The sequence below is a fragment of the Perissodus microlepis genome, chromosome 18 (assembly GCF_051167445.1).
Source record: "Perissodus microlepis isolate ML-2025 ecotype Zambia chromosome 18, ASM5116744v1, whole genome shotgun sequence".
In the NCBI taxonomy this organism is placed as follows: domain Eukaryota; kingdom Metazoa; phylum Chordata; class Actinopteri; order Cichliformes; family Cichlidae; genus Perissodus; species Perissodus microlepis.
This window is the reverse complement of record NC_140478.1, coordinates 8,279,807-8,302,898: the sequence shown is the minus strand read 5'-3', so window position 1 is coordinate 8,302,898 and position 23,092 is coordinate 8,279,807. Positions and strand designations below refer to the sequence as shown.

Genomic DNA, 23,092 nt, shown 5'->3' with positions numbered 1-23,092 from the left:
GCTGTAGTTGAGCTTAGTAAACTCATGTAGCCAAGTGTGAAGCGAAAAATATATTGGTCAGCTCACTAACGCTATAGTTTGTGTGAATGTGGCCTATGTGGCCTTTATTTTTTAAAATTTTCTACCCAGCACCCGACACTCAACTTCAACTTCCTATACCGTGACGTCACACCCAGTTACGTGAGGCGCTTGCTCTGAAAACGAAAGAATTTGCGGCTCTAACAGAAAGCGTAAATAAAAGCCACTGAAACATATTTCAGCATTTTTTTCGCTCCCAAAAAGTTTTTTTTTTTCATTTGTTTAAAGGGTTATTTTCCTCGCATTTAACAAGACGCGCCCTTTTCGCTAAGGAGCTGTAAACTAACAGCGAGAGACAGCGACGGTAAGTTTCAGCGTCGTAATTTAGTTCACCTGACGTAAACTGTTAGCGTAAACTCTGGGCCACGTTATGTAACATTGACTTAAAACTTAATGTTCGTTTTTGTCAAGAGAAACAAAACTGGCGGCGGGAGGCGGGGTGGGTAGTGTTAGTGACGTCACTCTGTCGTATCACGTAGATGTCTTTTCATGGGACTACACGGGATTGCTAGAAACGTATTGAGAGGCCAAAATAACATGAAATAAAGTAAACCGTGAAGGACTGAAAGACACCGCGTCACGTATAAGCTGCCATGCAAATACACAATTTAAAACCAGGCTTTCATAGGAAATTGTAAATAACATTTAAATGTTGCAGGTGTTTGTTTGTTTGTTTGGATAGTCAGAGATGATGTGGCCTAACATCCAAAGCTCTGTGCCATTTAATAATGATCAAGATAACAGTTCGCTGTTGAAAGGTCAGCGATGGAAGACAAAGTTCTCTATGTAGTCATCTTACTGTGTTTCCCTGTAAAAACATACAGTATAGCGGTGCTTCTACGTAGGGCAGTAATGGCATCTTATCGTGTATGATGTGGTGTTATTATTATTGTTGTCATTATTTTAACATTCTAGCCATGATCTTTAGTCATTAATGTAAAACTGCTTGTTTGCAATGCATGAAGTTTTTGAATACTTCAGTTTTTGCTCCATCAAAACATGCACACTTGTTTTCTGTTAGCAATAAAAGCTGCAGATCGCTGTGAGCTGAGGACCAGGCCGAGATGGACAGGCTGACTTTGTCCCACATAGATGAGGGCCTGGACTCTTCTGAAGTGGCAGAACTTTGCTTCTTATGCCGTGATGTAGTCACCAGAAGACGCCTAGAGAACGTGAGCACAGCAAATTTTGTAATGTGTTTACACTTGTTTTGTTAGCATGTTTGTGGAAAATTGTTTTAAATAACACGTTGACAGTATGACGCCCTAGGATATTCATGTTCAAGAGCGGGTTTTTTTCCCTACAGATTAAGGATGCAAAAGACCTGTTCTTGAGATTAGAGGAAAAAGGTCTGCTGCAAAACGATGCCTTCCTCAGGCAGCTGCTCTACACCATCCATCGAGCAGATCTCCTCAGGGTCCTGGAGACAGACAGCAGACCGTCAGAGGAAACAGATGCTAGTCCTGTCCTGTCAGACTACAGGTAAAAGCTTTCGGTTTTTATCTTAATAGTACAGCATGCAGCATAGGAATAGTAATATATCAAAAGTTTTTCTCTGACCATTAGGAAGACCCTGTATTCTATATACAATGGCTTCACTACAGAGAACTTTGAAAAGCTGAAGTTTCTACTGACTAATCAGCTGGGCAGGAGACAAATGGAATTGTCCAAGGTGAGAACACACCAATCCACCTTTTCATTTCTGCTTTTGAGTAAGAAGCTTTTTACTGAACATCAAAGGCTAGCTGTACAGTTGACATTTAGATTGTTTTCACTGTGATCAGCATGCGATGACTTTTCCTTTCATTCTGTATGCACAGTAAAGAACACACTTCCACTACTAAGAGTAGTTAACTGGCAATTTTACTTTGAAATGTTCTGTCAAATAGACTGAGTACTGTTTACAGCGGCTTTTCACACACTGAAGTTCAAGTGGAAACTACCAGCCTCTGAATACAGTTTATTATTTTGTGCTTTGTACATCATCAGTGCAAAGTTGAGATCAGTGATATCATAAAAGCATGCAGTTTACTGAAAGTCTGTTGGTTGGCTTAAACTAATCGATTCTCAAGAGTTTTCTTCTAAAGAGGGAAAAAAAGTAAAAGCAGGAAAACTGGATTTGTTTATTTTTGCATGCAGCTAAAGTGCAACCAATGCGGATTTCTTTCCAGACACATGAAACATAAACAGATTTCCATACTATTTATTAAATGTAGTTATTTACAGTCCTTGCTAAAATCAGATTTATTTTTTTATTGTCATAAGAGGTCATGGATTACTTGTTTACACTCTGCCCAACTTTTCTTGGATCAGCTGGTTGTTGTGTTTGCAGCTTTCACAACATGTGTGTAACTAACATATAACTAGAGTACCTTCTGCAGAACGAACTATACAACATCAGCAATCGTTATATGGTGAAGGGTGTTTCTCCTGTTTATTTTTTTATATAAATGCTGAAATGAATATGTGAAAATGTGAAGCAAGGCCTAAATTCTTTTTAACTATAATTCAATATATTTTTCAGCTTTTCCTACCCATACACATCTCTCTGGTGACCATCCCTAGTACACCATATTAATTACGTTATTTAAAAAAACAGAAAAGTTCCTGTTTTTTCATTGTTAAATATGGAAGGTTTTTGGATGTTGTTTTCTTGTGTGTCCACACAAAAAAGCACATTTCTTGTTTCCTATTTACAGGCCAGTCAGGGCAACAAGGCAACGAACTACCAGAATTTTCTCTGAAAATTGACACTTTTTTTTTTAGAATTTAAACCCAAACAGTCATGGTGAAAGATTACCACAGCAGCATTTCTGTGTCGTGTAGAAAAACTGAGATATGCTGTTGAAATTAGTTAAATGTCTTTTCACTGACAGAAAGGTGTGTTTCACTGGTCAGGCCCACTTGAAATCAAAATGAGTTTGACATCCTTACTATGTGAAACTAACAAGGAACAATTAATTTTGTAATTGAAGATTTTTTTTTTTTTTGGTGGTGGTGTCAATTTCCTGTCAATTTCCATCTATTTACACCTCTTTTGTTTAACTGTTATTCATCGTTATTTGGAATTTGTTTTTTAATTTTCCTGTTATTATATAATTATCCTTCTTCTTTATTTTGCTATAGGTTAGTGATAATTTATTCATATTTAAAAACTTACAATTCCCTTTAAATTGTATTGAAACGCTGCTTCACTTTTTTATCCCAGAACAACATAAATTTATATACATACCGTTTGAACAGTTTAGGTCTGAGCACTGAACCTTGAGGAGTCCCACAAGTAACTTTCTGAATTCAGCATAGATTATTTGTAAATAATAATGTCTATTACTTTGGTTGAATTTCTGTAATATGGAATCTCACTGTTTTGTATTTTCCTTAAATTCAATTAAAATCTCCACCAAGTATTATTTTCTGTGCTTTGCATTTGATGCAAATGGAAACAGAGTTGTGGATTTGATGGCACCAGAGATGATGACTGTCCCACAAACAGCCTCTGTGAACTAAAAACGTTCTTTCTTTTCATTCCAGACACCGCTGGACGTGTTTGCAGAAATGGAAAAATCTGCTTTACTATCAGAGACAGATGTTAGCTTGCTACATAAAGCACTGCAAGAGTGTGATCAACAACTGGCAATTACTTTAGAGGAGTACACACAAGGTATAGGATCCACTTCCATATACCCGCACATGTACATATACATACATGTGGAAATTGAATGTGTTGGTAACACCATCAAATGATTGTGATCGTTACAGGAGGCGGTCAGCAACGGCAGCAGTTCACGTTACCCCCTGATGTCAGCATGGATATTGAGGTATATGTGTGTCTGTAAATGTGTGTTTCTGAGCAGTTAATGTTGCAGTTTGTCAGTTTGCTGACTGCTTTGTTTTATTCCCACAGAGGACCCATGAGCCACTGTCTATAACTGAAACTCAACCCAACTGTAGGTGTCTCTATTAAAATGTATTTGTGATTATTATTTGTTAAACCTTCTGTTGTCACACTTGTGTTTTTTGTTATTTTTATCATACTCATGATTGATATACAACTTTACATTGTTGTAATGTTTTTTTTAGATCGAAGAGAGAGTATTAACACTGATGCACAACTAGAAACAAATCCCACCTCTCTTCCTGATCAGGTAATCCATTCACAGGCTCTCATGCTTTCATTCATTCTTTTGTCACATCAGTAACATTTATGATCGGCCTGTTTGCTGTGTTTGTGTCCTGTAGTCAGACTACTACACACTGACTCATAACCCACGTGGTCTGTGCGTGGTCTTCAACAATGAGATCTTCACAGGAACACATCTGAGTAATCGAAAAGGAACTCAGAAGGATGCAGGTACAGTTCTTGCCTTTAAACAGTCACATGACCTGATTTATGTATGACTGTTTTATCTGGAAGCTCCTGAGCCCTGTACCAATTAATGCATATTAGGGCTGCCACAAACGATTATTTTGATAGTCGACTAGTCACCGATTATTTTTGCGATTAGTCGACTAATCAGATCATGCATCCATTGTAAAACGTACAGCTTATTGCACCAGCATGCATCTGCTCTTATATAACTATCATTAGCTTACAGCTTTAAGTGTTTAAGGTATGTGCTAACTAAAAATAAAGACAAGATGATAGTTTATTAAATTTTAATGAAATTTGCAGATTGTTTCGGTGAAGTTTAATAAACTCCTTGCTATCCAAAATATAACAGGACACCGGAGTATATTCTCGAGCATCTCACACTTCTGATAATCAGTTGTCTGCTTGACGTTTATTCAGCTGTGTAAAAACTATAACTTTAATCTCAGCCAAACCGATTTACTCAGGAACAAATAAAATACCAAAAAAAAAGCCAAACAATAACATTTGTAAGTTATCTAAGTGACTTATATATCATGTTTAACCTGAGTAGCGAAAGACAGCGGTGGGTTTGAAAACGATTTGCCGGGAGTCCGGTGTTCTCACGGGCTCTAGTGAGCCTTGCCCCCGGCTAGCTATCGAGCTAGTGGGTAACAGAAGTCTCCGAAAACATCGGAGCGCTTTTGAAAATATGTGGTGTCTTGATAAACTGAGCAGATATTTGAGGTTTACACAGTTACATTCTCGCCTGAAAATATGTTAAACGTTTATTTTGTGACCCAGAAAGAATAATAAGAGTAACATTAAAACTAACTAGCTGCCGCCATTGTTGGAAACTGAGCTCAGCTGGGCTGCGCTATGAATTCTGGGACAGAGCTACTTCTTCGGGGTTTAACGGCAGCTGGCATCCTTCTACATGCAGTGCTGCCATCTTCTGTTTCAGTCCGTTATTACACTCTTAAATCCTACTACTTATTCCTGCGTCTTTTGGGATCTTACAAAGCTTCAAACGACGCGTCGACTATTAAATCAGTCGTCGACGATTTTGATAGTCGACGTAATCGTGACTAGTCGACTAATCGTGGCAGCCCTAATGCATATATACGTATGCCATGACCATGTAATGTACTTATAATCCTTCTTTTGCTTCTTTTCTGTCTGACACAGATACTCTGACAGAAGTGTTCACTCACTTTGGTTTTAAAGTGAAGATACACAACAACTGTACTGCAGAGCAGATGAAGAAGAAAATAAATGATCTTGGCAGGATTAATTTTACAAATCATGATGCCTTGGTGCGTAGTCACACACCTTTAGAGTTGTAGTACTTCATGCATTTTATACATTTACACTTATTTTGAATTTTTTTCTTTTTTAAATAAGAGATATCTGAGAAGATTGGCAACACAGCCATACAGAATACAAGCAGCAGGCTCTGAGGCTAAATGTAACCTGCAAATACTTTACCATAAAACCATAACTTATTAATATTACATTTACATTTTTTTCTTTAGTAAATGAGCCAGCTACTGTTTCATATTTACTGTGCAGATATGCGGTATCTGTCTTCTCAAAAAGGTCTTAGCTGGGATCAGCACCTTTCTGAAAATGTCACCATGTAGTGCATCTCTCTGTGATTGTAACTGCAGCCACATTGACAGTGTTAGCAGTAGTGTTAGTATAAATAATAAAACATATGTCTGCCTCTGATTTAAGGTGGTGTGCGTTCTTTCACATGGAGAAAAGGGGTGTGTCTTTGGCACTGATGGGGGAAAGGTGCTCCTGAAAGACCTTACGGACCCCTTTACAAGTGGAAGAGCCCGAACCTTGGCAGGGAAGCCCAAACTCTTCTTCATTCAAGCCTGTCAGGGTGAAGAATACCAGAAAGGATACTATCCCAGCAGCAGAGAGGACGAGAAGCAAAACAAAGGAGCACTGCAATCAGACGCCTCAATCCCTGATGAGGCAGTGCTAGTGCCTGAACTAGCAGACTTTCTGATCGGCATGGCCACTGTGGAGGAATTCAAATCATTTCGAAACACAGTCACGGGATCTATCTACATCCAGGAGCTGTGCAAGCAGCTGACAATAGCAGCAAGAAGGTGAGTTGAAGTGATTAGTTTCTTTATGGCAGACCATACTACTGTCATATGGGAAGGTCATAGTGCAGTAGTTTCCTACAAAGTAGATTTTTTTTAATGTAATTTCTGTTATATATAGTTCGGTCCATAGAATTATGGACAAAGACACAAATGTTGTAGTTTTTCCTCTGTAGAGCGCCTCAATACATTTTCACACAATCAGACCTTGTGCTTTTATTCAAGGGGTTTTACAAAAAGCACAGTCTTAACTGTTTTAAAATTACACCCATTTTCTGAGGCATCAGGGAAGACAAATCAAATGCATCAAATCTCTACATTTCTGTCTTCCTGCTTTTGGTGCTTTCAGACATGGTGTTGGCATGAGCTGCGTGTTTTGTTAAAATTATCCAAGATGTATCCTTTTTGTTTCACGTGTGTTCCTTCCAGACAGGAGATGGACGATATCCTCACTGTCCTGACACGTGTGAACAGGGAGGTCAGCAAAGGAGAGTATTTATCCCACAAACAAATGCCACAGCCCAACTACACTCTCACCAAGAAGCTCGTCCTCAAATTTGTATGACCCGACTGTGACCAAATACAACACTGCATGTCTACACAATTCCCAGATTCACATTACAGTTTACACTGTGTGTGTGTTTGGTTTGATAAATGTGATTTTTGTAATTATGAACTGAATAAAAATTATCCACAGTGGCAAATGAAATGGTACATTTTTGTCATTTCTTAAATATAAATAGGAATTTTTTTTATTTGGTGTTTTCCAAACTCTAGAAAATTGATTTTCACCTAAGAATCATGAAATCAAATCTTACACTCTTACACTACTTCTTAACATTTGAGCAACTGCCAAAAATAAACATTACAGGTAAAGGAGCTGCCGAGGTGTAATAGGTTATATAAGGTACTGGTTAAAATGCTGCTTCAAACCACGACAGCGATACATCATATAGACCAGTGTTGTACCTCTCTCTTGACCTCTGTACACAGTGACAACCACAGGTGAATGAGACAGGTTGCATAAAGCACTTTGAGCGCTCAAAGAAGAAAAAAGCATTATATAAGAATCACACACCAAAAGTTTTACATTTGGATCCGTCACTGCATAAGAGCTGGACTGATTTCATTGCAGGTCTTGTGTAATCTGGCATGCCTCAACCCATTCTTCCCGTTTCCCTTTAAGAATGGCCTGTTGACAGCCACCCTTCCACGAAGACCTTGTCTGATGAGACTTAAGTGAACAGTAGCTGGATAAACTGAAGGGCCAGATCTCTCAGGTGCTAGATTTTCTTCATATTTATTAGGGACATGAATTTCATATACTGTTCACCTGCTGTAGATAGTTTTTAAAGGCCCGCTACATCGTCTTCTGTCCACTACTTTTATAGGGACTGACAGTATGCATCCGATAAATTTGAAGAAATGTGTTTTTGGAAAGTGCCTAAAGATAAAGGAAAAACATCCTCAGATCAGATAAAAGAATTGGACTAAAAATGATTGAAGAAGCAGCCAATGATTATTGTCTAAGACCGCTTTGAAAAAAAGAAGAAGCAAATTCTGGTTCCTTGGAAGCAAAACATAAAGAAATGAAGAGTGACTAGAGAATTTTTACAGTACTCTATAATACTTAAACACGCATATCTTTTTCTTGTCAAATCATGAATGAGCTTATCTGCAGAGGGCGCCTATAAAACGTGTTTTCACATCATAACGCTGGCTTTCATCAGCCTGAGAGAAGTTCAGCACACTTGATGAGCTTGTTTACTACAGAGTCCAAATAACAGCTCATATCAGGTGAAAGGAGTCAAAACTCTGCAAAGTGTGGAAGACTCGCGCGCCAGCAGCAGAGGGCACTTTAGGAGAGCGCGTGCATTCAGTAACGTGACACCGCCAGTGCTGAAAATGAGTCAGCGCCTTTCGGGCCTCGCTGTCCGCGATGTGGGTGTGGGTGTGTGTGAGAGATTCCTCCGGACCACACCCTGCTTCCACAGTTCCAGGAAAAAAAAAACTTTTCACAGCTGCCCACTTCTGCCAGTACTTCTCTGAATAACAACATCGAGAACATAAAACAACCCCACACTAAAACTTGGAGTACAGCATTAAAGACAGTTAAAGGCGTTGTGAGTGACAGCGGGAGGATATCGCTCTTCTTCTCTCTGGGACTGAGAGCCACCGACGAGGTTGACGTCTCGTAATTTGGTAAGATGTTGTTATATTCTTCCCATTCTGTCAGAAACACCGCTCATGGTGAAGGTGGTGGTGTTTTTGTTCTGGCTGAGCCCGCTCACACACCTGGAAAAGCTTTTTTGGGGGGAGTTAGCGGAGGTTTGGTAACTGGGTGGAGTGGGTCTGTGTGTAGACGCTTTTAGGATAGCCATCTTTTTTTTTCAGTTCAGTCGACAAAACTGAAATGTTAAACACGAGACACAGCTCAGATGCTGAGTTTTCTTCTTTTTCCTTTTGAATGTTACATCGTTGCTTATTTTTTGCTGTCAGCGATGAGTTACAGGGCGGGTAAAGGCGGCCCTCGTAGCGGGGAAGACAGCTGTTAGCAATAACGTTAATGAGTGCGCCCTTAAAGGCAACGGAGCTTTTGATGATTTCTAATTCGCTGATGTGCTGTCGAGTCGTGTGAGACTTCGTGTCAGTTGTTAGTCAGTGTGCCAGTCTACACACACACTTGTGCACAGTCTGTTATAGTTAAATAATAAGTGGCTGATGTTCAACAGGACTATACCCGATGAATATTGTTTTGGGAGTCGGTCGGGCTTAAGCCTGAGTTTTGCTTTGCGGAAGTTGACCGTAAACATGTAAACATAAACAGGCTAAATTGAAAAATGCCCAACACAGTTGCCCAAATGTATGATGACATCTCCGTGTGTCTGGTTTCATCTGACCAGCCTTTACACAGTGTTAGTCATCTACTGTTGTGGGGGGTCAAAAGGGAGCAACCAAATGTTACATTTAAGTTTAGGTTTAGGTTTAGTGGCAAATGTGTTATAAGAACCAGGAAACGCATTACAGGCTTTATCTAGCCTAAGCTAGATTGCAAATCCCCTCCCTGGTGTCTGGTGTTTGATCAGCTTTTGATATGACAAAGAAAACCTTAAATGCAGCATAAATGCATAGATAGGATAAGGAACTGGATGTTGGTTCTACCACAAAAAAGGAATACCAAATGAAAGCAATACTCAATAATACTGAACAACAGCATCCCCATTTTCTGACATCCTCGATTAATTATTTTTGTACAATTCATTTTAATAATCTCCTGATGTTTACTGTACATGGAGAGAATGATGAAGCAGAAGTATGCAAAAAATCTGTTTATCTGATAATAAAAAAACAGGATAAAATAACAAACAGGTTTTAAGTTAGCATTCAGGTTAAAGTTCACTGCTGTGTACAATGTAAAATGTCACGATTGGGCAGGAAAGCATGTGCGAGAATGTAAAGGACAAAGTCTGTTGCAGGCGTATTGGATTAGAAAGAGTCAGCAGCATTAAAAAAAACTGCATGACTTCTTGCCCAAGCAGAAATAATGAAGCTCAACAAAAAGGAGTGATTAAAAGCTTTGCCAAACCGGTTCTCAGTGTTCTTCTGTGGTGCTTCTGTAACTGTGTCCATCCGCATGACAGGCTTCACGTAACAAAAGCATTTCTGAGTCACAGGGCTTTGCTCTGAGTGACATGTTTGTGCCACGCCAGATGAACGTAAACAGACTAGTTATGTTAGTGTGTTCAGACGACATACGTTACAGTAATAACCACAACCACATGATGACCTGAGGTTGAAGGGAGGATGAAATACATTGAATATGAGTGTATTTTTCGTAAATATTAGAGCTACACCCTCCTGTTCAAACACACATATGAATCTGCTGCCTTCTCATGTCTCAGTGACTTATGAAGCAATCAGCTTTGTCCTCATTCCACAAAGATCAGCTGAAGCACTTTTTCCATTGATTGTTTTCTGTCTTGTTGCTTGGTGCTTAGTATGTGAGGTAATGGCAACAAGAGGTGGAGCCAGCTCTTGAATTCCTTTACTGCGTATATTTCCCTAAAAGTCCCACTGAAAATGCAGCACTTTCAGAATAACTGAGCAAACTGTATTGTGCTTAGAAACACGTCAGCCTTTTAAGATAGCAGTTTGGTGTCTTTTGTAAAATCAGCAGAAGTAAACTTAGGTCTCAAGAACCCAGTGTACGGACCATCTCAGTTCTTTCAGCAGCATGGAATACTTGGGCCTCATGTTGTTGCATGATGTTAGCGTGCATGTGGTTATTATTAGAAATTTCCCTTTGGGGCCCGTGTGGTGGTTCCTGGGTATGTGGTGGGTTTTGTGAACCAGTGTTGAGCAAATCCTTCTACTCCGTGAACCCGATACACACCCAAGTGTGTACAGTAAGGTGCATGGTAATTACTCTGGCAGGAGCCCAAGCCCAGCTATTACCCAGACCTTAATGTGTACGCACACCAACAGTGGCTCCATGCAGAGCCCTAAAGCTAAATGGAGCTCTGTTGTTGTCACCAAAGGCACAACTGTGCATTTTCAGGCGGGAAGGCGGCGTGGACACCTAAGTTTGCTAATGTCATAACGCAAAAAAAAGTGAAAAAGCCTACATTTTCAAGTCCGACAGTGATCCTGAACACACTGCCGGTGCAGTAGAACCATACCTGGATAGAAAAACGCACAGTGGGACATTGTCAGAGTGTGGACCTCAACAGTATTGAGGTAATGGCAACAACCTGATGACTTTTCTCAGCTAAACGAATCTTCTTTACTCCCACTCATCTCTGCTATCATTCACTCTTCTCTCACCACCGGTATCGTTCCCTCCTTATTGAAGACTGCTCTAGTCACTCCTATACTGAAAAAACCTTCTTTAGATCCTAACAACTTTAACAACCTCCGTCCGATTTCCAATCTACCCTTCATTTCTAAGATACTCGAAAAAGTGGTTGCAGCTCAACTTCATTTACACCTGGTTAATAATAACATCTACGAGAGATTTCAATCTGGTTTTCGCTCACGTCACAGTACCGAAACTGCTCTACTTAAAGTCACTAACGATCTTCTAATCGGAGCTGACTCTGGTCTTCTCACCATTCTCGTCCTTTTAGATCTGAGCTCAGCCTTTGACACCATCTCTCACTCTGTACTTCTAAGCAGACTTTCCTCTCTCGGCATCTCTGACATACCCCTCGCCTGGTTTCAATCATATCTCCTCGACCGTTCCCAGTTTATTCAACTAAGATCATTCCGCTCTCGTCTATTCCCCGTCACCTCTGGTGTACCCCAAGGCTCAGTTTTAGGCCCTCTTCTCTTTATAATATACATCCTCCCTCTAGGTACCATCTTCCGCAAATTTGATCTTCAGTTTCACTGTTTTGCTGATGACACCCAGTTATATCTCTCTTGCAAACCTGATTCCTCCCTCCCACCTTCTTCCCTTACAGAATGTCTATCCGAGTTAAAATCCTGGTTTACCTCTAATTTTCTAAAGCTCAATGAGGATAAAACTGAGATCCTCCTTATTGGCACCAAATCCAACCTTTTGAAGGCAAACCATTTCTCACTCACCATCGATAACTCCACAGTTTTCCCTTCTCCTCAGGTTAAGAGCCTTGGTGTCATCCTAGACAGTTCACTTTCCTATAAATCTCACATCAATAATCTCACCCGTTCTGCCTACTTCCATCTACGTAACATTAACAGATTGCTTCCTTCTCTTTCCACCCAGTCTACGTCCATTCTTGTACATAGTCTTGTTACGTCCCGTATTGACTACTGCAATTCTCTTTTGCATGGTCTCCCCCAAAAATCCCTCCATAAGCTTCAACTGGTTCAGAACTCTGCTGCTCGCATTATCACCAGAACCCCCTCCTACCAGCACATCACCCCTGTTCTTCAGGAACTTCACTGGCTCCCTGTGAAATTCCGGATAATTTTCAAACTTCTTCTGCTCACCTTCAAGGCCATTCATAACCTCGCTCCTTCTTACCTTTCTGACCTGTTAACCACCACCTGTTCTGCCCGTTCACTTCGTTCTTCTTCTTCTATCCAGCTTACTGTACCTTCCTTCCGCCTCACCACCATGGGAAGCAGAGCTTTCAGCTGCTCTGCTCCCAGGCTGTGGAACTCTCTGCCCCCAGAAATAAGAAATATTGGTTCTCTCCCCCAGTTTAAATCCCAACTCAAAACTCATCTGTTCAAATCTGCATATTCACTGTGAATCCACTGTTTGTTCATTTTATCTTGTGCTTTTATTTTATTGTTCTTATTCTGCCATTGTTTTACTAAGTGTTTTATCCTATTGTAAAGTGTCCTTGGGTGACTTGAAAGGCGCTCATAAATAAAATTTATTATTATTATTATTATTATTATTATTAATGTGAAATTACAAGAAGGCTGCCTTAGAGAATTCAGGTTGTGATGAAGAATAAAGGTGGTCATAAATCAGGTAAAAACCGTATCGGCCTTATATACCATGTATGTTTGCCCATGTTTCAATAAATTGCTGTACCTATTTCCCTTTTTCCTGACTTTTTCAATGTGCATTATAAATCTTTTACTGACGATGACAGTGTACAGCAAAACCTTAAAGAGCACATGTTGGTGATGCTTCCGACTGTCTTACCTCTGCTCCCTGTAGTCCCTGCATGTTGTGAACTGTATTTCCTCCCCTCCCTTCCGCACAGGCATCATGTCACACTACCCTCCAGGGTACGACGAATCTCGTGGCCCAATGTATGGACCTCAGGGTGGGAATTACCCACCACCCCCTCCATATGGATTCCCTTCATATGGTGGTTCACAGCCAGGCTATCCCTCTGGTCCATACCCTTCTGGTCCAAATGCCCCTCTGTACCCAGGCCAGCCAGCTGGCTACCCTCCAGGCCCTTATCCAGGGCAGCCACAGCCTGCTGGACATCCAGGATCTCGCTACCCGAATCCTCCTCCCATGCCCCCTGTCGTTCCACCTACAATACCATCAGATGTCCTGAGCTCTGGTAAGACTCTGGCTTGTAACGTGTATCCTCTAATGACATTATCTTTTTAATAAAAGGAGAAAGCATCCTGCTACTGTGTGCTCACACAACACCTAACAATGATATCATTCCAGTATTGAACTAGAGCCATTAGTCAGCTAGTGCATGATGTAGGTTAAGGAATATTACAACAAAATCCACCTATAGGAGTTCTTAGTCTCATAGAGTTATACATTAGAGCTTCTTTGTTTCATTTTTACACTTGTGAGTGGACTATCAAGTGAATTTTAATAAATAAAACAAAATATGCATCTTTTAATTGTAATAAAGTTTACCTAATGAATAATGCTTCTTGTTGCTCTTTGTAGTCAGTGATCGCTTTTCTTTCTACTGATGATACAGGTGATGAGTTTGCAGCAAGTGGCAGCGATTGGGACAGTCTGAGCATTCGGCATACCTTCATCAGAAAGGTAAAGCACCACAATCTGCATGAAATTACCTATTTTACTGTCGTGTGCAATAATTTATCCAGAGGAGTGCTTAATAACACTTTTAAGTTACTTTCAGAATCATTTAAGACTCATTACAACACCCGCACCCAAAAGAAAAGGGCAGATTGACAGCACCAATTATGACATGTCATTGCAGGCTAAACAAAGTGAAAAGTGCTCATTAGGAAAGATCTTGCGTAGGCCAAGATGGTACGCTTTCCTTACCTAGAGCTATCTTATCAGCTAAAAGTTGTATTGTCAGGAAAATTACATGTATATTTGAAAAAAATCCACATCATTTCCTGGTCAACAGTCAAATTTTGGCAGAATGTATTCAATTCGATTCATTTTTATTTATATGCCAAATTACAACAACAGGTTCCTCAAGGCGCTACAAAGAATGTATTTCTTTATACAAAATGGCAAATTTTCTTTGAGATGTGTTCAGCAACACTGGCCAGAGTGATTTTAGCCTTGCAGCTGTTGTTCATGTGTTTTGAATGGTTGGATGAGCTTTGACTCGTGATGAGGTTTTCTAATGGACTAGTACATGGGACTATATAACACGTACAGAGCAGCAGACCAGAAAAAGATCAATATATCCAGCTTTGTTTACTGAGACAGAAAAGTAGCCTCATCACAGATGCAGAATTTTCCAAATAAAGAACTCTAGTAGTGGTCTCAGATGACAAGCATCAGTCTCTAAACTACTTCTGTGGAGGGGAAACAAGACCAAGCACGGGGGGGTTGGCTAAGACATGCAGCATTTTATAGAGTATGATGGTGAGAGGTTCTGTTTATTGTTAGATCCAAATTTGACATTTGTGACACTGACTGAAAGGTCAATGACAGAGCATAAACTGGGGAGAGGATGAGTTATTCTAATAATAACTTTATTTGTATGGCCTTTTTAAAAACACACAGTTACACAGTGCTTCACAGTTTGTACTGTAAGCACATTAGGTAATAAGTGTAAATAATTATACATCTGTGTACTATACATACTATATAACAGGAGACGGCCTTTTGCTATATAAGGATACACAGGAGCTATGACAGCTTTACAAGAGAATTAACCTGTGTGTGTGTTTTAGTCTCAGCTTCTCTGGTCAGTGCTTTGGTTGCTTGCCACAAGTGTGTGCTAGTCTACACGAGTCCCTGCCTTGAAAACTGATAGCCCTTAAAGTGTTTAGAAACAGATGAAAGTGGGTGTAAATATTAGAAGGCAGAGTGCAGCCTTGATTTGATTCTGGTATTTTAAGGATTTCACTTATGTGCCTTCTTCATCTGTAACAGTAGGGCAGTTAAACGAAGACACAGCGAAACAGAAAGCATAGGAGAACAGCCAAACTAAGTTTACTTGGCACTGAACTTGAGAGCTGTCACTGAGTGTTGTTTTGTTGGGTTTCCTGTACACAACCTTTCTGGCTCGAAGTTAAATGGATAGTGTGTGAACGTGCGACACATTTGTTTTGGTTTGCAAGCACAGGGTTGTTTTCACTAATGTTGTCTTCCAGTCTTTAGCGACTGCTGTACAAATCCTGGGTTCACTTAAGTCCGGTTGGCAGTGGGACAACAAGCCCAAACACTGGTAAATCTGTAAAGAACTGCTTGAAGAAAAAGACCAGGGAGTGTCTTAAGACTTTTAAATATCATGGCCTTTGTTGCGTGGTCACCAGATCTCGTCACCTATGAGTTTTTGTGATGCATTTGTAACTGGATAGCTATGAATGGCTGTGTTGACTTTACTCTTGGAACTGACGGTTTTGCCACTTCAAAAGGTGGAGTGTCAAATCTCTTCCCCCAACTTGCTTTCCCGGACTGGTGTCCTGGTTTGCTACATCCTGATTCCAACATAGTCTTTTGTTTTGTATAGTTTTTATTGTTGACAAGCTCCAACCTGCTCAGTGTTGGCATGATTTATTTTAAATGAACAACAAAAGCACATAAAATAAATAATTATATGTTACATTGTAGCTTAAAAGATTCCACCATATTTTGAGAAAATGTATAATTCATAACTACATACTGCTAGGTTGTTTTGTTTTTTTTTTTGTATCATACAAATGAGCAAATGAGCACAAAGATATGTCAGACACAAACTGGACCAATCCAATAGCTTCTGTATTCAGAGTATAAAATAATGTGAATATTTTTTTCTTTTTAAGGTGTATTTGATCTTGGCGTGTCAGCTCCTGGTCACCACAGCCATTGTGGCCATATTCACGTTTGTGTGAGTATACAGATTGTGTTCTTTCTCAGGCTCTTTGCATGTGAGCATTTCCTGGTGTTAACTGGGCCTCTCTTTGTTACAGCCAACCTGTCAAATCTTTTGTAAGGAAGAACTCAGCTGTGTACTGGGCATCATAGTAAGTCTCCCTCTGTGGTAACATCATTCGAAGTGATGTGCTGACTCATGGATAAGAACTGTAACTTTGTGATTCATTTCTACATTTTAGCGCGGTGTATTTCATCACCCACATCGTGCTGGTCTGCTGCAAGGGCCCCCGGTGAGTGTGATTGCCTGCTTTTATTATGTTTTAAGAGGAAATACTTGTACTTGAACAGTTTTAAACCAACGTTGTACTGAAAGCCAACTTATTTTGCAGGAGGAAGTTCCCATGGAACATGATTCTGCTCGGCCTCTTTGTAAGTATGACTTGTGGTTGTGGTCATTACCAGCAGTTTCCTGGACTTGGATCAAGTCATACTGAAAACCTTTTTGTCTTTGTCAGCGAGACATTCCATCCAATGACAGCCTTATCACAGTACTTGAAATGTAATTTTGATATCAGAGCCAAGCAGTGAGTCACCACATTTGTTTGCATTTTACCTGTTGATACGTTTGAGTGTTCAGTTTATCAGCTCGAACAGCAACATGACTGAGCTGTTTTATGATCTGCATTTTGTCACATAATAAAAGGTTTTGTGGGTTTTTTATTCTGCATTCTTATTTCCTGAATTGTCACGTGGACTTGTCCCCCAGAGTCCCACATGACACTGGGACTTTTATCACATGACACTGGGACTTTTATCACATGACACTGGGACTTTTATCACATGACACTGGGACTTTTATCACATGACACTGGGACTTTTATCACAGTATTGTGTTGACACTGAGTTAGACCGCATGTCAAGATTATGCTGTTTGTGGTTGGACAAGAAGTGTTTCATTGTAATTATATCTGATCTTTATTTTTTTTGTGAAACAGACTCTGTCTTTGTCGTATATGACTGGAACCATATCCAGGTAAAAAAAATATATATATACAGTCCCTTTTATGTGATAAAAAGATTCTGATGGTTTCCTCACTGCTGACCGTGTGTTGCGCTTTGGTTTTAGTTACTATGACACAAAAGCAGTGTTTCTTGCGCTGGGAATCACAGCTGTCGTCTGCATCGCCGTCACAGTGTTCTGCTTCCAGACGAAGGTAGGGGCGTGCACGTTTCTGCTTATCAGCTTTAAATCTCCACAGTGTGTTTGTTCATGGCCACGGGTTGAGATGCCTGCTGTCAATTTCTCTTTGTAGGTCGACTTCACCAAGTGCCAGGGCCTTTTCTGTGTCCTCGGTATCGTCGTGTTCGTGACTGGCATCATTACAGCCATCGTGCTGTCCTTCAAATACGTGAGTTACTGCTGTTGTGAAGACTGTGACTGTTTCCTGACACCTTCTTGGGTTTTCTTGTTATCTTAATGACTATTTGTTGTTGCAGATATTTTGGCTTCACATGCTTTATGCGGCTATAGGAGCCATAGTTTTCACTCTGGTAAGTATTTCACTTTAAAGTTACAAAGAAGTGGAAAAGTCACCTTAAATCTTACAGCAGCCCTCATTGTATTTGTTGATATAGTGCTCAGTTTTTTTGTAACTGTTTGTGTCTTGCAGTTCCTGGCATATCACACTCAGCTACTGATTGGAAACAGAAAGCACTCCATTAGTCCAGAGGAGTACGTGTTCGCCGCACTCTCCATCTACGTCGATATAATCCAGATCTTCCTTTTCCTGTTGCAAATTATTGGTGCTTCCACCAAATAAAAATCCAGCGGCAAAGTGTAGTGAAATCATTCCATGCTTTTGAAAAGCTTTACTTTTCCAATAGACATTAAAAGATTTTTAAGACCATGGTGCTCTTCAGGGAAAATGTCTAAGGGCTGAATATGAGATTTTACATTGTAGATTAAACCTAAACTGCTGCTCAAATGTTTGGGGTCACGCTGATATACCCTTTTCTTGAAAGGAAGAACTTTTGTTTTCATCTAATAACAAATTAACTTGATCAGAAATGATCTGATCAATTTAATGACAGTTAATTGTAAATGTCCAAATTATGTGAGATTATGTAAATTAATGGTTTGGGATTTTCATAAGAACACAGGAGTCAATTTCAGCATTATCCCTCCTGTATTGCTGAGGTGTATTGTGTTACCTAATGCAGGTTTATCACGGGACCAGGCTTATTGAGCCCTAGACAAAAAACCTTTCCAAACACAGCTGAAAGCTGATAAAGGAGCGTTCTAGTATAGTTACAGTATAATCTAGTATAATCACACAAAATGCTTCAATCAGCTAGGTAAATGATTAGCTTCTTTAATCTGTTCTCAGCTCTTGTTACATGGTCAGTCTTTTTACACGAAAAACTTGCATTTAAGTAACATGGTGTGCCATGAAAGTGGGCTTCTGTGTTTATGATGTAATTTTCCACCATATATATTGTATTGGAGTTCCATCTACTGTGTTATCCATGTGGAGGTGTTAAAGCATGCTAGTCTGCAGTAAGCTAATGTTTAAATATTCAGTAAACTGGATGACTTTACAATAATAACATTTATTTTCTTGTTCTGTGATCCAGCCATGACCAGCTGATCAGAGCTGTGGTAAAAATTATTGATTTGTTTTTGTTATTCGTTGGATTTTTTTTCATCCCCTGAACAGAAAAGTCAAGGCGTGGACTGAACCATTGTTTCAGAGAGCTGTACTAAGGAGACCTCTAAAAAAAGTTATGACTAATTTAGGGCTGTTAATGTTAACGCGGCTTTATCCGTCATCATGATTAACGCAATTTAAAATTTTCAACACAATTAAACCATCTGGAGCGCAGAATGGACAAACTTTGTGCAAACTGCCCAAATTGCCTTGATGCATGCACGGATTTTGAGTCATTTTCGCTCCAAATGGGTTAATTGCATTGAAAATTTTGATCGTGTTCATCATGACGACAGATTAATCCACGTTAATGTTGACAGCCCTAGAATAATTCCATTTATCTTTGTTTGTATAATATCTCTGATCATGCCTTGTTAAGTGTTTTTTTGTTTTTGTTTTTGTTTTTTTTTCCGGGTTTTTTTTTATTTTTTGCAAAGTAAAGATATTTTAAAGTGATGCCCCCCAAAAATCTGAGCGTTAGTTTACATCGCCCAAAAATGCACTTTGTATGAAATCTATATTTCTTTTTATATACTTTAACAGCTTATCGGTGGTTATGACGAATACTTTTACCTAACTATCTACAGACACTTGAATCCCATCTGCAACATTTATTCCATATTACTGGACTTAATGCAGAAAGTGTCTGATCTTTCTTTTGTGTATGAACATGTACAGCTACAAATGAATTCTCCCATGTGTTAAATGCTACAAGAACAAGGCAAATCCTAAAGTGTAACTTTCTGAGATTATGAAGTACAGTAGGGGTGGGCATTGCCACAACATTTGATCTCAGTTACTCAAGTATGAGCAGAGTCAGTTTTTTGGGACACGTCCACCCCTGAAGCACAGCTCGGCGCCACTAATGGCAGCCATGGCTCTGCTATATTACTTTATTCAGATAAAGTAATATAGGTCACTTTATTTGAATTGTACTCCTTTATATCACTTCAGTGCCTTCACCGTGTCAATGTCTGTTATTTTAATTTTTTTTAACTTTACAGAATACAGGGTTATAATATGTTTTATAGAGTTATTATATGTGTGCCTGTAAATATAGTTGTGTTAGTCAGATGTGGGTCAGACAGCGAGGGCCGGCAGGGCGGGATTTTTCCACACAGGACAGCATTATCGGTGCCATGTTGTTAAAGTACTGGAACATTTCTGAACTCCAGTCTTTCATTGTCCAAATGTTTCTCCTGAGATGATCAGCTAAGACCATTAATGACAAATTTAGAGCACAGCTTAAAGTTTATAAAAGCCTCGAGTCAAATCAACAGACATGTTTACTGTACACCACGGATGGTTAGTGTGGAAGAGGGGGTTGTAAATATATCAGTGCTACAGAAAATCTATTTGCTTATCATTATAAATAAAGTTTTCTTTTAGTCTTAATGTGATTGTACCAGTGATGATTTTATTCAAATATACATTTACCTCTGACATGGGTGAACTTTACATCAGTGTTCTGATCAGTCTTTAATCCAAGAGTCTCTGTGTGGGATACTGTGCATACGATGCAAATCACAGCTGCAACATAAATTACTGGTCGAGTTTAACATCCACTGCATGATGGCGGTAGCGACTCCCTTCATATTCGCCTTCATTTGATCTTTTCATCCTCTGTCTGATCTTTAACTGTTTCAGTCTGTTTTTGTCCACTTGTCTCTTAGCCAGGAAGAAGCTGATTATTCCTGTAGGGAGACCAATAATCCTGCACAGAGAGGAAAGAGAAAATATTTATACAGTACTGATGGCTCTGTCACACTAGAGAATAACAGGTCAGCAAGTTCTACGCAGCTAGGGAAAACTGGTGGTTCCCCAGTGACTGCGCTGAATGTGGACAAATCTGCATCTAATATATCTTGCTCTTTAAAAAAAGCAATGTATTAGTAGCCTGTGTGGATGATATTCATCCAAGTTGTATTTTGGATAGTGAATCTCTCTTTTGGAAAATTGTGCAAAGTTTTCTCTTTTAGCCACAGTAGCGTTATATGGAAGAACAATTGTTTCACTGTTATTGTCTGCCAAGTGTGTGTTTCTGGGACTTGTGGAGGACACATCAGTAACATTAACTTGCAGGCAACACAGGAAGGTGACCTAAACATTACATTAAAATTACCTTGGAAAGAAAAGCATCTGGACTTCTTTAAGTTTCTTGAAGACGTTTCACCTCTCATCCGCGAAGCTTCTTCAGTTCTAAGAGTAATTGGTGGAGATTCACAGATTTTAAGCCCTATGGGAGTGTCCCTAAGAGGGACATGGACCCCCTATTGATCCTCCGTCTAATCACATGAGCCAAGGTGTGAAAATGGGTGTGGGTCACAATGAGCCAAGGTTTTCACGTGAACCCATTGCGAAACCTAGCCCTTCCCTATCACATGATTTACTGAGGTCAAATGGCCCAAGATGTGAGTGGGCGTTAGAGCGTCTGGGAAGGGATCTCAAAACTGGATTATAGATGCAGACAGTTGGTGTCGTAAGCCACCACCTCTATTCAAAGATGGTTGTTCACAGTGGACATAGATGGCTTCTAACACTCCTCTTTCAAACCATCTGTCTTCTTTGTCCAAAATGTGAACATTGGCATCCTTGTTTTCACAGGATGAGAGGTGAAACGTCTTCAAAATATGAAGAGGAAGAAGTCCAGACGCTTTTCTTTCCAAGCTCTTTAGACTACGATGACCTGGATGACTGAAAACGTTCACAGACATTACAGTTACCTAATAGATATGAACTTAAAGACACAGGAAGTTTTTAGTAAGTGCTCTAATAATATTTGCTCTAATTGCCAGCCACCTCTTTTCAAGGGACCAAATATAATTGGCCAGTGGACTCAAAATTGGTTTCATGGACAACATGAGCTAAGCCTTAACTTAACTTAACCCCAGGCAGATTGCCTGGGGCATTCTTTAGGTGCCTTCCCAGTGTTGACAAATGTCCAGCTGGTATAACCACATTTCCTCAGGGACTTAAAGGCCAGATTAGGTATTGCATAGAAAAGCAAGATCAGTTTGAAAGGTGAGCAATTCAAGCAGAAATACTAACTGATATTCACTGAGAACTATTCAAGTACTTTAAAAACACTTTTCCAACCCCCATCAACAGCTCACTTTCAACTCTTCACTGTCACACAGTTACTGTAAACTTTTGCAGTTAGCACTAGAGCGCGTTTTCTTTGAGAAAACAGAACAAAACCGAGAGGTTTTTGAAGAAAAGTGAAAAGTTCTGCATTTGTCAAGCAGCTGACTTGAACAAGCAACCAAGCATGCACTACAATCAGAAGAACTGCAGTAAAGGCCAATCACCCATGCCCTAGCTGTAGGCTTCAGGCAGTCAAACAATCAAAAATAAATATTTTTATTATCATGCTAGCCCAATTATATTTGAGCCTCTGGAAACGAGGACTGCATAAAAAGCGTGTCATTTCTAATCTTTTTAATCGTTCTTTGACACACCTCTTTGTCAGTACTGTAGCTTCTATATATTTCTCGCGGGTTTTGGTCAAAAGAGAGAAATTACCAGGCAAAGCCGATTTTCACCATAGGGTTCTTGGCTTTTCTCTTGGGGATGTATTCAGGACCCTCTGGTTCCTCTACCTCCTCCTGGGCTCTGCCTCTGTCGGTATTCTGGGTCTGCTCGCTCCTCTGCGTCTCCATCCTGGAGCAGGCAGCAGGGGAGACGTGCAGCCGCAGGCTCGGACACACGGCCCGGCTTTGACTGCTCTGTCTGAGCACCCACCGGCCGGAAAAAAGGTACATACCTGTTGACACAAATTACACCAGTACTTTAAAAATCTTACTTCATTTGCGACCACGTCAATATGAAGTCTTCTTAAAGTGCTAAACTAAAGCATATAAAAGGTTATTTACAAAAAATAACTATATTAAAATAAACAACTTATCGCCGCCGACCAAAATATAATTCTCTTAATTGTGACCTTTTTTATAACGAATAAAGCCAATAATTAAACCTTTCAGTGTTGTCCGGACTGTATTCAGTGTGGACGCCGCCATGTTTGTTGCGTAATTGCAATGGGCATGCGCAGTCGCAACAACGGGAGCTGCTGCCACCTAGTGGTACTCATTTAGATTTTGTATTATTTTAATGTCGCAGGCAACAACACAAAGAC

At 39.8% G+C, this 23,092-nt stretch overlaps 3 protein-coding genes across 3 annotated transcripts; 2 read left to right on the top strand and 1 right to left on the bottom strand.

Annotated features, from left to right (window-relative positions):
* The first annotated feature begins 86 nt into the window (after positions 1 to 86).
* On the top strand, positions 87 to 7,273 carry LOC146367183 (caspase-8-like). Its single transcript, XM_084911545.1, has 12 exons — positions 87 to 382; positions 1,100 to 1,250; positions 1,385 to 1,560; positions 1,645 to 1,750; positions 3,610 to 3,739; positions 3,838 to 3,896; positions 3,983 to 4,025; positions 4,159 to 4,223; positions 4,318 to 4,429; positions 5,615 to 5,742; positions 6,164 to 6,549; positions 6,976 to 7,273. Exons 2-12 carry the CDS (start codon positions 1,143 to 1,145, stop codon positions 7,109 to 7,111), a joined length of 1,449 nt encoding a protein of 482 aa, XP_084767671.1. The 5' UTR covers positions 87 to 382; positions 1,100 to 1,142; the 3' UTR covers positions 7,112 to 7,273.
* A 1,179-nt stretch (positions 7,274 to 8,452) lies between these two features.
* tmbim1a (transmembrane BAX inhibitor motif containing 1a) lies at positions 8,453 to 20,355 on the top strand. Its single transcript, XM_084911550.1, has 12 exons — positions 8,453 to 8,748; positions 13,251 to 13,562; positions 13,944 to 14,011; positions 16,201 to 16,265; positions 16,348 to 16,401; positions 16,492 to 16,542; positions 16,642 to 16,681; positions 17,248 to 17,285; positions 17,379 to 17,466; positions 17,566 to 17,661; positions 17,750 to 17,803; positions 17,923 to 20,355. Exons 2-12 carry the CDS (start codon positions 13,256 to 13,258, stop codon positions 18,070 to 18,072), a joined length of 1,011 nt encoding a protein of 336 aa, XP_084767676.1. The 5' UTR covers positions 8,453 to 8,748; positions 13,251 to 13,255; the 3' UTR covers positions 18,073 to 20,355.
* On the bottom strand, positions 20,356 to 23,015 carry LOC146367181 (uncharacterized). The gene is made up of 3 exons (XM_084911552.1): positions 22,934 to 23,015; positions 22,483 to 22,723; positions 20,356 to 20,674 (listed from the first exon to the last, which is right to left on the bottom strand). Exons 1-3 carry the CDS (start codon positions 22,974 to 22,976, stop codon positions 20,503 to 20,505), a joined length of 456 nt encoding a protein of 151 aa, XP_084767678.1. The 5' UTR covers positions 22,977 to 23,015; the 3' UTR covers positions 20,356 to 20,502.
* Positions 23,016 to 23,092: the final 77 nt, after the last annotated feature.